This window comes from Trachypithecus francoisi, unplaced genomic scaffold, assembly GCF_009764315.1.
Source record: "Trachypithecus francoisi isolate TF-2019V2 unplaced genomic scaffold, Tfra_2.0 Lachesis_group4, whole genome shotgun sequence".
NCBI classification, from domain to species: domain Eukaryota; kingdom Metazoa; phylum Chordata; class Mammalia; order Primates; family Cercopithecidae; genus Trachypithecus; species Trachypithecus francoisi.
Window position 1 is genome coordinate 76,464,781 of NW_022681469.1, and position 15,903 is coordinate 76,480,683.

At 39.3% G+C, this 15,903-nt stretch overlaps 1 protein-coding gene across 3 annotated transcripts in view; it reads right to left on the minus strand.

The window, feature by feature from the left end:
* Positions 1-15,903, minus strand: part of SLC25A13 (solute carrier family 25 member 13) — a 213,500-nt gene that overhangs the window by 88,267 nt on the left and 109,330 nt on the right. For all 3 annotated transcript variants that reach the window (XM_033192420.1, XM_033192421.1, XM_033192419.1), the window contains one exon: positions 14,078-14,217. In XM_033192420.1, the coding sequence (XP_033048311.1) occupies positions 14,078-14,217 (140 nt within the window). The remainder of the gene's footprint in view (positions 1-14,077; positions 14,218-15,903) is intronic.

A 15,903-nucleotide genomic window follows, 5' to 3' on the forward strand; every position in this document is an offset into this window, starting at 1 on the left:
CTCAAAAAAAAAAAAAAAAAAAGGGAACACCAATACGGCTCTCAAAAACTTCAAATTATTTGAATAAAATGGAGGTTTTTAAGATGATATTAAGGAAATAATTTTTAACTTTAGTGAGATAATGACATCATATTTATTCAAGTTATATAAAAAATAATTGTCCTTATGAATTTGAGGAAAACTAAAGTGTAAGGGAAACAACTTGAGTCTGGTACTGCTTTAAAGTACTCCATCTTCCTTTCTTTCCCCAGAAAGGCAGGAAGATGAAAGAAGAAATACGACATTTGCAATAATGGAAGCCAAATAACAGTTGCATGATGGGTCTTCTACTTTTGCAGTTTGAAAATGTCTACATTAAAAAATTTTAAAGATAAGACATCTAATAGTAAGAATCAGAGTTCTTATCCACTTAAAAGAATCTCCTCATTTGTAGCCATCTGCCAGTTTCGAACCAGCCTGTCTCAGCTGAAGCTCTCTTCTGGGATCCCAGTCTTTCGGGAGCCTCCACCACTGGCTCCTTAAATGGGAAGCATCTGTCGGCCCTCTGTCCTCACATCTTCTCACTCTACTCTCCTAGACAGAGTGTTCTCTCCCTTCAGCCCTCAAGGATTTCTTAAAAACTAAGTAAGGCTTAACTCCCATATTCAAATCTCACTCCTTTCTGCTGGACCAGAATTTCTGTTTAGAGAATATATCCAAGTGGGTATCGTGTAAAGGACGTAGAATGACACATCACTAACCCCCTATTGTAGATCCTCCAACCCAGTGCTCAATCCTGGTTTCTCTTCTATATTCACAGCTTAACTATTAGGCACGTAGTTTTATCGGCCATCTCACCTAGAAAGCTGTCATTCTGAATTGTTCAAGCTTCCTTTCTCTCAGAGTAAAGCAGTTACCAAATTCTGTCCCTTAGGCCTTTGAAAGTTTGCCCAAATGTACCTTTTCCTTTTTGTTCCTGATGCTGTTGTTCAGGCCTTCCTCAGACCTCACCTACATTATCACTGACAGTCAGTGGTTCTGACTGTCAGTCTGGAACTTGGGCTTGCAGTCTGGACCTCTGTGGTCTACCATGCACACATCAAAAGTTGCTTTTCAGAATTAAAGACCTGACCTTCCTCTCCCTCTATGGAAATCTCCAATGACCTTTCATCATACAGACCCTTCTCTGAAGCAAGGCATACAAGTCCCCAGAGGAACTACTCTTAGCCTCATGTCCTACCACCCATGCCCACCCCTGCTAGACCTGCAACACACCTGGGCTTTTGCTCACATTGTTCCTTCCACCTAGTGTAGACTGCTGCCCCTTTCTCCAGCTCCTGAAATCCTGCCACTTCCTTTAAGCTTAGCTCAAATGGTACCACTTAGGCAAATATAACCAGGCCTTATAACTAGAAATAACTGATGTCCCTTCCAAGGCCCCCTATCTGAATATCAATTATAAGACTTGTCTTATTTGATCTTACATCATAATCAGTTATTCACATTCCTGCCTTTACACCTACCTTACCAAGGAAAAGACAGTATATCCTGTTGAAGTCCCGTAAACATCTATTTACATTTATATATGCAGCTCAGCAGAATACTTTAGATATATAGCAGGTACTCAATAAATGACAGGCATACTCATCAGTGAAAAGTATTGTGTAAAACCAACTGAATGAACAAATCATGAGCTATTGAACAAAGGGAGGTTCTCCATATGAGTGCTTCCAATTCAGGAATAAAGAAGAAACCAACCGTTAAACACCCTGTAGTGAAAAATGACCACAGTACGTATTCAATGGAAAGTAAATGAACAGTCTCCTTTGAATTACCAGACCCATTGCTAAAGCTTGCATTAGCCAAGATTACTCTCAACAATAGAAGGTATGTCCAGCAATTTACCATTTTCCCTAGTTTATAACTCAACATCTTAGGGATCCTCAGACAATTATACCAAAAATGGCATCACTTTCTCTGGCAACTCCATCTGCTCAGAAAGCAGGAAGTCACAGTGCTAAGACCAGCCTGTCCAGAGTTCCAGATTGGGAATGGATGCCAAGGTGGGGGCTGGTGCTCAGGTAGCAGGACAGGGGATGCACCTGTGATGAGGACAGTGTCAAAACACATCCTGTGCCCACGCTTCCATGATTAAACATCTACGAGCAGGGACCCCTCAAGCTGGAATAAGAAAGTCATTTTAAGCCTGATGATGAACAGCTTGAGATTACATTTCGAACAGCTCTTAAAGATTGGGGGCGTTATAAGTTCCACAGAGAACAAAATGCTAGATCTATGTAGTTCTCTAAATAGTAGGACAGAGTGAAAACACGCAGTTAGGTGGCTCTCCAACTTTAAAAGCAGCTTTCTGAAGATGTGGGTTGCTTTCTGAAGATCATCTGTTTATGTCGTGACTGTTTCTTCTTCCAGGTGAAGAAACGAAACCATGACCTCAATCAATACGACAACCATGCAATAGCAGTTAGCGAGCATGTATTATGCAGCAGGCACTGCTATAAAGCATTTTACAGGAATCAATTCATGGAATGCTTACTGCAAGCCTATATGGTAGGTATTATTATTAACCTCACTATAGCAGTTGAGCAAATGAAAGTCTCACTGACAGGAAGCAGTAAAGCTGGAATTCAAGCCTCTGCAGTTCTGTCCCCCAGCCCCCAATCTACCCATGCTCTTAATAACTTCTCTTAACTTCATGGGGAGCCTCAGACAAAGCTACTGTCAGGAATTTGATTAAAAGATAAATTTGACACTAAGAAATCTTAAGAGCTGTGGAAAGATAAAAACTCAATTTGCATTTAATGCTCTAGATTTTACTGTTGCCTATTTTTGTGGAAAAATAATAAAATTCCCTAAAGTTTTCCATTAAGGCAAAGGCTTCAGTACACCCAGAGCATCAGGATTGTTTCACCAATAGTAGCAGAGACCAAGGAGGAGAGAAACCAAATCTAAAAGGCCTTCTCCTGGCCTCACTCACTTTTTGCTCTCTTTCCCACAGCCCCAAGAGACAAAGGAGGAAAAAATTAAATCAAGAGGCCAATGGGAGCTAACACATAGATTACTCCATAAATATGAAATAAATATGTGGTCTTTGAAATAAATGACCAGGCTCACTACTCATGGCAGAATGACCTAAAATTGAAGCTTCTGGTTTGCACCTCAAAAGCTATTTAATGAAAATCTAAATGTATGCTATGGCTTGTCAAGAGAATGACAGCTCCTAGATCTGAACCCAGAAGGGATAAAACAGAGACAGAGAGCTTTTAGTATGCATGAAATATAGCATATACAAAATAATATTTATTTCTAAAATTAAGGGGATCAGAAGTAAATAAGTCGTCTGTGCAGAGGAGGGGAGAACAATATGGGCAGTAAGCATTACATTTATATATTTAAAAGTTAAAAGACTATCAAGTAAAAAAATATTAGGCTGGCTATTTCTTCTGAAAAAATGGAGAGATGCTATAGGGGTCGGAGTTTAGTACAGTACACAGTAGAAGTCTTTAACCTATAGAACTATTCTGCAGTAAAATGGGCTACCTTGAAAAGTAGCAGGTTCCCTGACATCAGAAATACGTGTTCAACCACAGGCTGAGGAACACATGTCAAAAATTTTACCTTATCTTTAATAGAGGGAGTTATGGAAGCCATACATTATGATGACAATATGAAATCTGGAACAGGCATGGGTACAGCGCAAACAGAAGTCACGACACTGCTACTCAGGAGAGCTCAGGTCATTGTTTGCATCTTAGAGCCTCAGATTTTCTTCTACAGAATAGGCACACCACCACCTACTGTGCAGGGTTGTAAAAACCAGAGGTCATGCATGACAGGCATTTCATAAACGGTGGCTTTGATTTTTGTCTAGGTGAAAGGTTTAAAAATCTCTAAAGTCTCTTGCAATATGAAACAGTGGTTCTGCTTAATCATTCTGAACTAGCCACAGGAACAGAAAAATGAACATCAGCCAGGATGGAGGATAACAAAAGCAGAATGCTTCCACACTCACTATACATCGGCGCTATGCCAAGAACTTCAAAGACAGCATTTCACTTAAGCCTCACAATAATTCTGTGAAGTAATGATTATTATCATTTTACACAGAGGCATCTGAGGTTCAGAGAGGTCAGGTAACTAGCCTAAAGTCACACAACTAAGAAGTGGAAGAGTTAAGATTCAAAGCAAGGGATGTCAGATTTTAAAACTAAGATTCTTAACTATTAATTTATGCTGCCTCAGGCAAAATCGTAAGTAAGGGCCATAACTAGCTTTGGACAGGTAATAGGAAAAGAGATTTTAAGAAAATTTTGATGATGACTTGAATATATAAATGAAGGAAGATATATCTCAAAAATCGTCATTTTGAATGATGGGGAAGATACACTACCACAAAGGAAAACACTCAAGGGGAAAGAGATGAGGTGGTTGACCACGATGAAAAACCTGGAGTGAAGTGAGTTTCAGTTATAAACAAAAAGTTAAGAGATACACGAAAGAAAGCTGGAGGTACAGGTAGAAATACAGATCTGGGAAATTTAGATAACAGGATTTTAGAGAAAACATCACAAGGCGAACGTTTACTAAGTTATTAAGTGCATGCTATGTACCAGGGACTGTTGTGTTTTCCCTGCTTCATCTCTTTGAATCCTCTCCACAACCGAGGTGGTTCTACCATCTTGTTCTGAAGATAGAAAAATCAGGTAAGAATGAGCCAAGGGTGACACGGGCAAGGATGAAACTGAATATGCATCCAGGCAGTCAGCTTCTGGAGCCATGATCTTAACCTACACAGACTGCCTGTTCCTTTCAGAGGGAGCCTACCAAAAACCAGAAGAAGAAAAAGATGATTGTAGAAATAGGTGAGATCCCACAGTGCATACAAAGAGCAGGCAGACAACAAAAATCAAACTGATACCTAAATAAGTGAGTAAGAAAATAAGACAGAGGGCCTGAAACCTTGTAGCAAATCCAGAGAGCTGAGAAAATGAAGTGTGTCTCTAAAGAGAGCTCTGAACAGTACCTGGCAATGGGTGCTTACTAAATGCTGCTGCCGAAGACAGTTACCAACTAAAGACAAATGGTCCTTCCTATCACCTAAGGCCAGAAGGTCTAAAAGCATGAGCTCTGCAGCTATCTCTAAGGCAGTTCCACTCAAGTACATGAAAGGAGGCCCAATTTGTCTTTAATATGTGCCAGTGAACTACTTTCTGTTCCCTCTATTCTGGTGCATGATGATTAATGGAACAGGCTTTTATTGCAGCAGTTTCCAACTACTTCAACACACCGATTCAGACTGCTGTAGAAAAAAAAAAATCAAACTCTTCAAAATTGCTAGTTGTACAGAATAAACATATATAGGGGTTACACCACTTTAGGTCTAACATTCGTGCTTCTAATAGTCCCAGGCCTGTCATTTCCTTAATAATCTCCAATTTTCAGGTGGGTATATTTTGAATGTAAAATATTCTCTCCATCTCTATTCAGACATGCAAGTTTGTGCTTTAGCCTGAGAACAATTTATCAGGAACAACAACAACAGCAATAACAATAAAAAAACAAAAAACCCAGCCCCTCAAAACCAGCAGAAGATCCAGGTGATTTATATTATAAAGCCAAAAACACCAAAAAATATATATCTTTTTTGAACCCAGGTTAATTTGCATTTTTGGGTTTTGAAATTATAACAAAACCTAAAATATTAATAAAAGCAAAGAGTTAATAAGGAAATGATTCGAAATAATTCCTTTTTAGACATGGTGATAGCAGAATTCTAGGCAAAATGCAGCTAATTATCAAAACAGGAAACAAAAATGTATAAAGACGATTTGCCTAAAAAATACCATATCATATTTAGTCCAAACAATTTCTATATTACATCACATATCAGTACCTGTATACTAGTTTGCATATAAAGATCCACTTTGTTTTCATAATCTATGCTAATTTGAAGAAAAACATTCTCATTAAAATGAAGATCCACATATTTTTTAACAAAGTAAAAATGAAACATAGTAATAAAATAGGTAGAGAGATAAGTAGTCACCATTCTTAATTGTGTTCTATTTGCACCTCCCCCCGACCCCCCATTTGGCCATGCAGTCAGAGTTTCAGAGTTGAGGGTGAAATTTCATCCCCAGTTCACTGGGTGGGGCCTTTAATTAAAAAGGTCTTTGGAAGCAGTGTCACACGTGGCTTGACATACGCTGCAACACCTTGGTAGAAAAAAAATACAGAGCTTTTCCATCTCAATTTCCTTGCTCTTCTGATTTAACATTAAACTTCACAGTGGGTAACAGCTGGGGAGATGCTGTATAGAGTGCTAATTTTTACCAGGATGTTACTGTAAAAGCCTGCACAACAGGCTGCTCAACAAAACAGTAAGCTAACACCACAGACACAACAGCACAATGAATCCTGATTTCCTTTGCCCAGAGAGTAGAAAGTGTGTGCTGTGGCTGGAATGTATCCTGCATCTTACTGTCCAAGTGACCACATCTCTAGTTACTCATCACCAAACCAGCAGTGGCTTCCATTTGGACACAAAACAGAATCTCAACTAGTGGAAGAGTTGAAGGCAAACAACAATAACGTGCTCTACTCACTAGTTCATTTGAGAACACCAAACGATGCTGTGTTTATGAAACAGTATCAAAGCTACATCATAGACCCCCACCTGATACAACTTAGAATCAACATAAAAAGCATTCACTTAGTGAAAATGAAAATACAACTGTGTTCTTGGGCTACTAAAAATACACGGTCGGGCTGGGCACTGTGGCTCACGCCTGTAATCCCAGCACTTTGGGAGGGCGAGGCTGATGGATTGCTTGAGGTCAAGAATTCAAGACCAGCCTGACCAACATGGTGAAACGCCATCTCTACTAAAAATACAAAAAATTAGCTGGGCGTGGTGGTGGGCAGCCTGTAATCCCAGCTACTCCAGGGGCTGAGGCAGGAAAATCGCTTGAACCTGGGAGGTGGAGGTTGCAGTGAGCCGAGATCACGCCATTGCACTCCAGCCTGGGTGACAGAGTGAGACTCTGTCTGGAAAAAAAAAAGAAAAAGAAAAAGAAAAAAAAATTCATGGTCTAGATACTTTCACTACTACAGACAAGACAAGTTGGGGGACAAAAGGGAGGGCAAATGGCTCAGATTACTCAAATCTAAGCAAGGACTTTGTTATTTGTCCACTTATGTGTAAAGAATTTTGGCTTCAGTCAGTTCTACTACAAGGGATTACTTTTTATGAACACATGAAATCGCTTATTAATTCTAAAGCTAGAAAATTGGGGTTGCCATGGTTGAAGGTATGTTTTGTTTGGTGGTGGTTGGGCGGGGGTAGCAGCAATTTTGTTTTTAACATATATAGTCTCTTGTGTTGAAATTTTCGCCTTATACCAGGATGTTATGACAAATAGAGTAGCAAACTGTAACTGATGGTGAGTATAAAGCCAAGACCACAGCTGACTAGCAGCAGCAAATCTCTGGCTTGTACAGGGACATGTGGCAACTACCAACACCTGGGAGCAGCAGGCTTCTACAGTTCTACTCTCTAGGGCTCAGGATCTAAATAACCAAAATGTTCATGTTACACAGAAAAGAACTGGGCTGACTTCTACACTGTGCTGACCAAGAAGCCAAAATAATGGTTAACCTGATTTCTTAAAAAGAACCAAAATTGTTCAGTTGCATTACTAGCATGGGTATTCTTTGCCATCCAACCAGGTTACCACAGGACTCGTAATGTGAGGACAAGGATCCTTACTAATATGAATGACCAGTCTGGGATGCCAGACACAGCTTTGATCCCCAGGTTCTATTCCTAGCTCTATTTACTACAATTCATGTCTTTGGGTTTCATTATCCTCTTCTGGCAAAATGAGGACCAGAATAAAATTATGATAAAATACTCACGCCCTTGTGATTAGAGCTCTCTGTTGGGTCAGGTAACTTCATTCTTAAACTCTACTTGATGAGAAGACATTAGATAGGATTTTTAGCCTCATTCCCTCTCAGGTCAGCTATCCTGTCTCTTGGCTAGCCAATGGAATCTGCAACCTCAAAATCGGGCCTCTCCACCAATTCAGAGCTTTGCAAATTTCTGGATGATGCTTTTAGAGCAATAGGCAGATGACCCCTAGAAACAGAAGAAATTTCCTAGCTACATAAAATGCAGAACAAAATTCCTTCAAAAAGTCCAAGTATACAGGGGCTATAGGTAGGGCTCCTACAGTAGATCATCTCAACATCAAAGAACTGAAAAGAGGCGGTAGAGCCAATACACCAACATACATGTGAACAGCTCTTACATATAAAGCACTATTCTGTAGCCCCTCCCTGAAACCTCCTCTTCTTCCTACGCTCCCTATTTCAATGAAACACCACCATCCTCCCACTAGCCCTAGCCTAAAACCCAGGAGTCAACACTGAGTTCTGCAAATCCTTGACTGTCCACGTCCCATTAAATCATGAAGTCTTTGTCTGGCCTATCCCTGTAGGTTCTCTTGACTCCATTTACTCTGGCCCATCACTGTTACCATCCGACCGAGACCACAGTTGTTTGACTTTTGGGTTAAAAGGTAACCAACTGGTCTCCCTCTCCTTGGTCATGTCCCTCTCCATTAGATTTACCACACAATAGCAGAGTGATCCTTCTGAAACACAAATCTGATGAGGTTTGCCTCGACAGGCTTCCCATTAGTCTTAGGATAAAGAGCCGAACGTCTACCTTTACCCATTCGGGGTTGCCTAGTCCAAAGTTTGCCACAATGTGTTTCCTGAACCATCCAAAGCATTGCAATTCAGGATGCTTATTGGAAAGGCAGCTTCTTAGGCCCTATTCAGCACTACGAAATTTGAGTCTTGGGTGGGGAGTGGGTGGAGAGGCCTGGGACTCTGCATTTTTAAGTAAGCACCTCAGATAATTTTTACACTAAAATTTGGGGGAAAAAACTGCCAGAGATTTAGAAAAATTAATTTCAACTTCAAATCCACCTGTCTAATCTTGAACAAATCCAGAACACTTCCTTAGGCTTCTGTTAACTCAGCTTTCATAGGGAAACAATGCCAACTGCCTTACTTAGCTTAACACCTAAGGTGACTGTAAGGACAAATATTAATACAAGTACAAGAACTTTCTTAGCTGGAAAATGCTATATGAGAGGTAGCTAATAACAATGTTGTTGTAGTTAATAGAAATACTGAATTTGGTAGTAATCCTAGACTTTTCCATCCTGAGATTGGAACCACTGGAAACTCCTATGTGTAGACTGTTATCAAATTAAAATAATTATGTGTAAAATAAATACCCAAGATTATAAAACAGTATCAAACAAAAAATCCTGGAAATGACAGTACAATGCACCCCTACTAAGAACTTGTTGATGATCACATCTGGCAATTAATGGGTAGGGGTCAGGAATGCTAGATGTTTAGCAATGCATGACTGGGCACTGCCATTCAAATGCATGGTAACTTCTAGGAACAGAAAACAGCTATCTATAGCCTTAGGCCTGGAGACAGTGCAATAGAGTAGGAATAGCAATGTATTCTTGAATTCTTCACACACCTATCATCTGACTGCAGAAGTTAAGCTCTAGAACAGCTGCTCTTTACCACTTTTTTGGGATACTTCTTTGGAAACATAATGAAAGCTACGGGCCATTTCCCTGGAAAATTACTGGGAAATGCAAAATTTTACCACAGAGTAGGTTTATTCTTTTGCATATAATAATAGGTGATAATGATAATTACCTTTTAGGGTATTGGGAGGATGCTATTATCAGAAACAGAATATTTAAAAGCACTTTGTAAATTACAAACATCATACAGATACTAGTTATTGTAACTTTTTTGAAAGTGACTCAGTACTGACTACACAATAATTTGGCAGAAAAGTTTTAGAAACCTTTCTTTCTGTGCCCCCAAGTGCCTACGACATTCACCCAATAAAAAAAAAAAAATTGGCAAAGCATGCTGGGCACCGAGGCTCATGCCTATAATCCCAGCACTTCGAGAGGCCAAGGCGGATGGATCACTTGAGCCCTGGCATTGAAAGTTGTAGTGAGCGCTAATGCACCACTGCACTCTAGTCTGGGTAACAGAGTGAGACCCTGTCTCAAAAAAAAAAAAAAAAGAAAAAGGAAAAAAAAAGTTGGTAAAGTATCTAAGTACCTGTCATTAGGGTTTATGCCACAAACCTTTAAGGGTTTTTGCTACAAAACAACAAACTCATAGGGCAAACATTTTATGCTTACTTGTAGTTGCTCCTTTCACACTGTCAGGTGGATATACCCAGATACAATTTCATAAGATTTTCAAATTATGAGTGTCTCAAGAGTTACAGTCTCTGCACCTTTCAACCCTGTGCACAAGTCCTCTCTTGACAACCCGACATGCTCAGCAAATATTTGCTGAATTGGATGGTTTGCCCAACATGAGTAATAATCACAACACACAAAAAATATCGAGTTTTATGTTAATACTATTTATTTATTTATTTTTGAGATGGAGTCTTGCTCTATCATTCAGGCCTGAGTGCAGTGGCCTGATCTCGGCTCACTGTAGCCTCTGGCTCCTGGGTTCAGCGATTCTCCTGCCTCAGCCTCCCGAGCAGCTCGGATTACAGGCACACGCCACTACGCCCAGCTAATTTTTTTGTATTTTTGGTAGAGACGGGGTTTCACCATGTTGGCCAGGCTACTCTCAAACTCCTGACCTCGTGATCCACCTGCCTCGTCTTCCCAAAGTGCTGGGATTACAGGTGTGAGCCACTGCCCCCAGCCCGTTAATACTATTTATCAACTGCAGTTCCATCAGATATAGAATAGAAAAATTTCTCCAAATTACTTTCTAAAATACAAATAATATTAAAATCTATTTTAAATCTAGCAGCTATAAAATCAGAGCTTTGCTCTAGGAGCTGGGAGTAGATATACGTGGAGAGGTTTATAGACTATTTTAAAATACACATACATACTCACATATAAAACTGTATTCACATTCACACATACCATCATTCATGAAGTTATATGGAGATGAAGTTAACTGCGCATTAAGAAATACAAGCAACAGATGTAACAGTATAAATAATGGGGTAAGAGAAACGCGACCCCACTCCCTGCCGAAATCTTTCCATTCCAATGAGGAAGAAGACTACAGGAAGGAGGCTTTGTATCCCTGCCACCTGCTTCAATGCTACTAGATGCAAAGTTTAGATCAGTCAAGTTTAGCTCAAATAACATCAAATTGACTTACCACTTGCAAAGTACAAATCAGTCAAGTTTAGCTCAAATCATATCAAATTGATTCACCACTTTATGACTTTTACAACCAAAGCACAGAAAAGGACAGAGCAGCTCACCATGTAAGCAATGCCCAGGACTGTCAACACCTTAGCGGGTGGGGGACCCGTCCAGACTCTACACAGATAAACACATGACCCAGGTAAGATCCTCACAGCCACATGGTGGTTTCTCAGAAGCTCACACTTGCTTAGATATAGTAAAACATTTATTAAATGACAAAAAAAAAAAAAAAAAAGGAAATGCAGAGAACTATACTGCCCCACCAATCACACACATGTATACACATACATAAGCACAGGTAATGTGCTGGCTGGAACCAACCTGAGCTACCTTCTCGGGACCCTCAGTGGAATAGAGGAGTGCTGTCTCTACATGCCACACAGGTTCCCTGAAATCACGAGCACTTTTTGGCTGTCCCTACAGCTGCTCCCCTTCCTCATCATGTGACAGGTTAGCAGCATGCATGGTGGCAGCTCGTTCACATTTCAAGCAACCAAGCATCTGCCTTCACAGCCTTGGCATCAGCCAGGAAGCTGGTGCCTGCTTCTGAGTCCTGCCCTAGAGCAGAAAGGCGGATACCTGCCTGACAAAGCAAGAGCCTGAAACACAAGAGATTAAATTCACTAATATCTTTAAGAAGTTACCTGCATCCAGAAAGAGCCCAAAGGAAGCAAACAAAGCATCTGAAGTAGAGGTCTGAAGCTCTACCTGCATTCAGAAAAGAGTTCAAATGAAGCAAACAAAACATTTGAAATGGAAGGAAGAAAGGAACCCAATGGCAGACATTAAAACTGGCATTCAGGTAAAGCCTATCATGGTCCATCCATTAATTCCTGTAAGTCTGGGTCTGGAGTAGGACACAAAGCAAGGCCCTGACTGAGATCATTAACCACTATAACCATTATAATCTAGTAAAAGTTCAGTACTTCTATTCTGGCTACAGAGACAAAATCATCCCACGCAGGACACTGTGGGATGTTTCCATTTGCCATTATAGAATGAAGTCAAATTTAAGTGAATGCCTTACAAATTGTTTGGAAACATAACCATAATCCCCGAGTTATTTAATCCTGGACTCTGGCTTCCCCGTATCTGGAGGAAGGCCTAGAGGCTGCTGTGAGCAGTTGAAAATCGACTCAATTCAGTATAATTGACACTTGCTTAGAGGAGGAAACACGATCATCCTTACTACTGCTAACATCTTATTAAGATTAAAAGTTAATTAGGCTGTGTTCCATAAAGTCAATTTGAGGCATTCGTCTCAATAACATTATTGTAATTATTCCTCATCAAAATGAATACCGCCTCCTACAGCACAACAATGTCCTGTTGAAACAGCAGCAAAAATCTAGCAACTCACATTACATTCTCCATCTGAGTTACGTAAGTAGGTTTATGTTTACAGAGAACTGAAAACAGGGATTCACAGACATTAACGCTTTGTTTTTAAAAAATACAAAGGCAGGTTGAGGACATCTTGTTTTATGTTTCCAAAGGCCTGGAAAATAAAAGCAAACTAGACAGCAGGACAAATTAAATGAATCTAATAACACCATTAAAAGTCAAAAAGAGAAGCACCTGTTGAAGTTAACCTATTGCAAATGCTAGTTGCTAAGAATGGACACCACAAAATCTTTACAAAGTGAGCACCACAACCCATGCACCCTCCACCTCCATCCAGAACAGGACTCTAGCCACTCCCCAGAGGGCTCTGGCAAGGTCTGGAACACACAAAAAACCCAGGGGCACCAGGATACCCACTAAGGACATTTCTAGTAACAAAGAATTTAAAATTTTTCTCAAGACCCAAAATTTAAACGTACCAAATGAGTCCCCTTACATGAGTCATTTTAAATATATTTAATAAAGTATAAATAAAATGTAACTGTAGAAACAAAGCAAATGTATAAACATTTATATAGCCTATAGATATTGACCTTTAGTGACTAAATGATAATGTTGTATTTAAAGTATTTTTAAATAATGCTGCTGAAGGAAAGCTAAGTTATAATCATATTTTGTGAATACTCTTCACCTTGCATCATCAGTAGCCCAATGATATGATCATATGGGTGGGGGAAGGGGGTCACAAGAGAAGGGCAGCAGGGACTGGATTAGGGAAAGTGCACCCCAGAAATGTAGACAACTCCTATAGCGGTTAACCCAAAGGAAGCAAGCGCACAAGTGCCCTTAGCACAGTGGTTCTCCATTAGGGCCACCCAAGAAACTTTAAGTAGTCCCCAAATACCCAGGCTTTCCCCCTGCCTCCATTAAATCTAGTCTCTAGAGGTCAGACTGAGGCAACATTAGTTTTTAAAGCTTCCAGATGATTCCAAAATGCAGCCAAGTTTGAGACTAGTGTCTTATCTATAAAAGGTGTCAGATGAAATGATTCTGAAGCTGAAGACAAATCCGTCCATTTCCAGGGGAAAACAAAATATTGGTAAGCAGTAACATAGCCAGTCACAAGCCAAAGTTTTAAATTGAAATTTTGCCCCTCCTGACCTAAGTGACCTTGAGGAAATCACTTGATTTCCTGGGGCCTCAATGTGTATTCCTTCTAAACATGAAGGAGTTCTACATAAATCTGTGGAAATTCCATTTAATTCTATGATTTCAACATATTAATAAATACTTCTCAGTGGGACAGTTTTGCCAGGCTAGAAAGTGTGTAGTAAATCACAGTTCAAGACTCAAATCAGGACTTTTACACACAATTTGATTCCAGGTTTACTTATTTACCCTTTTAACTTTTTAAGAGCTAGACCCACCAATAAAAACTGAGTAAATTCCGCATATGTCAGGTGTCTTTTTCTTTCTTTTCCAAAATGTAGTTGCACAAATTCTGAATCCCAGTTAAATGGAATATGTTGATGAATTGTGGTCTGTCCAAAAACTTGCTTAACATCCTCTGAAAAGAGAAAAGACGGGTTGATTAAAACAAAGTAAATCAGGTTCTTTCTGATAAAATCTGTTATTGAATGGATATCGCTTTTTCTTACTAAAAAAAGTAATGTAATTTTAAACAGACAAACAGATTACAAACTATGGCAGAAATAAAAGAATCCTCAAGGAATCAGTTAAGAAATCAAGGTCAAAAATCCCACCAAACAAAATAAAGGGGGGGAAAATCAAGAAGTCACACATACACACAACCTAAAAGCTGTAGGAAACCCAAGTAGTAAGCTAAAACTATTATCATCTCATTTGTTTTTATTTCAATAAATAATGATTATTTTCTAGGTATAGAGCAAAGAATTCAATCGTAGTGGCAGGAAACGCATACATACACAAACACACATACCACAAGATACAAGTGTTACATATAGCCTTTAACAAGTTATTTAAAAGTTTTTGGAAGATTTAAAAATCCATTAGGAAAAAATTTGACACACATATTTAACACCCTTAAGGCTGTTTCTGTGCTTGAAAAAGTCCAACAATTTATCGGGCTGCATTGAAAGACAAAGAAAATGGGGAGAAAAGCCAGCGGCAGCCCAAGTCTTTCACTTTCTGCTGCACTCTTTTGGCTTGACCCAAGACTTCTCAAATCGTTCAAACAGTCCCATTTAGATGGGTCACTGAAGGCGCTGGTCCTGCCTTAGGATCTCTTTTAGCCTGTACAGAAAAACTGTAAGAGGACTGACAGAGAAAAAAAAACCAACATGAAAAACCTTACTTTTCTAAAGCTTAATGTTCTTATTTTTAGCCTCCTCCTCTCAATAAAAGTGTGTGTTTGGAAAGTGGACAAAATGCAAATTATTAGCATATTAATAATTTTTCCTGGCTTTCACATCTTTAAATATATCTACAAAACCTCATTTTTATGAGCAAACTGTCTTGATACCTTTTTTCTCTTTTGCTTCTATTTAAAACAAAAAAAGAAACAAGAAGAAAGTTATTCAGTCTTCTGAAAAGTGCCAAAACCTTTGGCATATGTGTCTATGGTATCCCCCCAAATTTCCTACTCTCACCCCCATTATACCCACAGTTTTTATTTCATGTTTTTAAAGTTTGCGGAAATTAAAGCCTCACCATGAAGAGACAGTAGTGCCACCATTAGCATAAGGTTGAGTGTGTATTTGCACACAGAAGGCAGTAAAAATCAGGATTATGCTGGGCATAAATTTCATAAAATTTTATAAAAGGTGGCAGAAATCCTCAGACTGGCCCTGATGAGGACAATTAAAAGTTTTAAAGTACGAGTACTGAATTTATTCTGTCTTCTTTACTTTTAGGGAAAAAAGAGGTAAGATATAAGGAAAATGAAGTGAATCCAGAATTAGGATTTAAAGGAAAAACAAACCAAAAAAAAGATGATCAGCGAGTCTGACCAGCGGTCAATAAAAGGAATTAAGTAGAAGAAGATTTCTAAGAAGAAATCACCAAACTAAAATTTAAATGACTTGGATTCAAATTCTACTAATAGCAGCTAAAATTTATTGGGCACTCACCATGTGCCAGGTATTGTTCTAATGGCTCTAAGTCCCTTAATATCGTAAAACATGACTTTCTTCGGTGCAAAACATATTAACCGAGATAATCTGTGGCTCCTTTCCAGGTCTAAGTGTCTGTATCTCTGCAGGAAGCAGGCCCA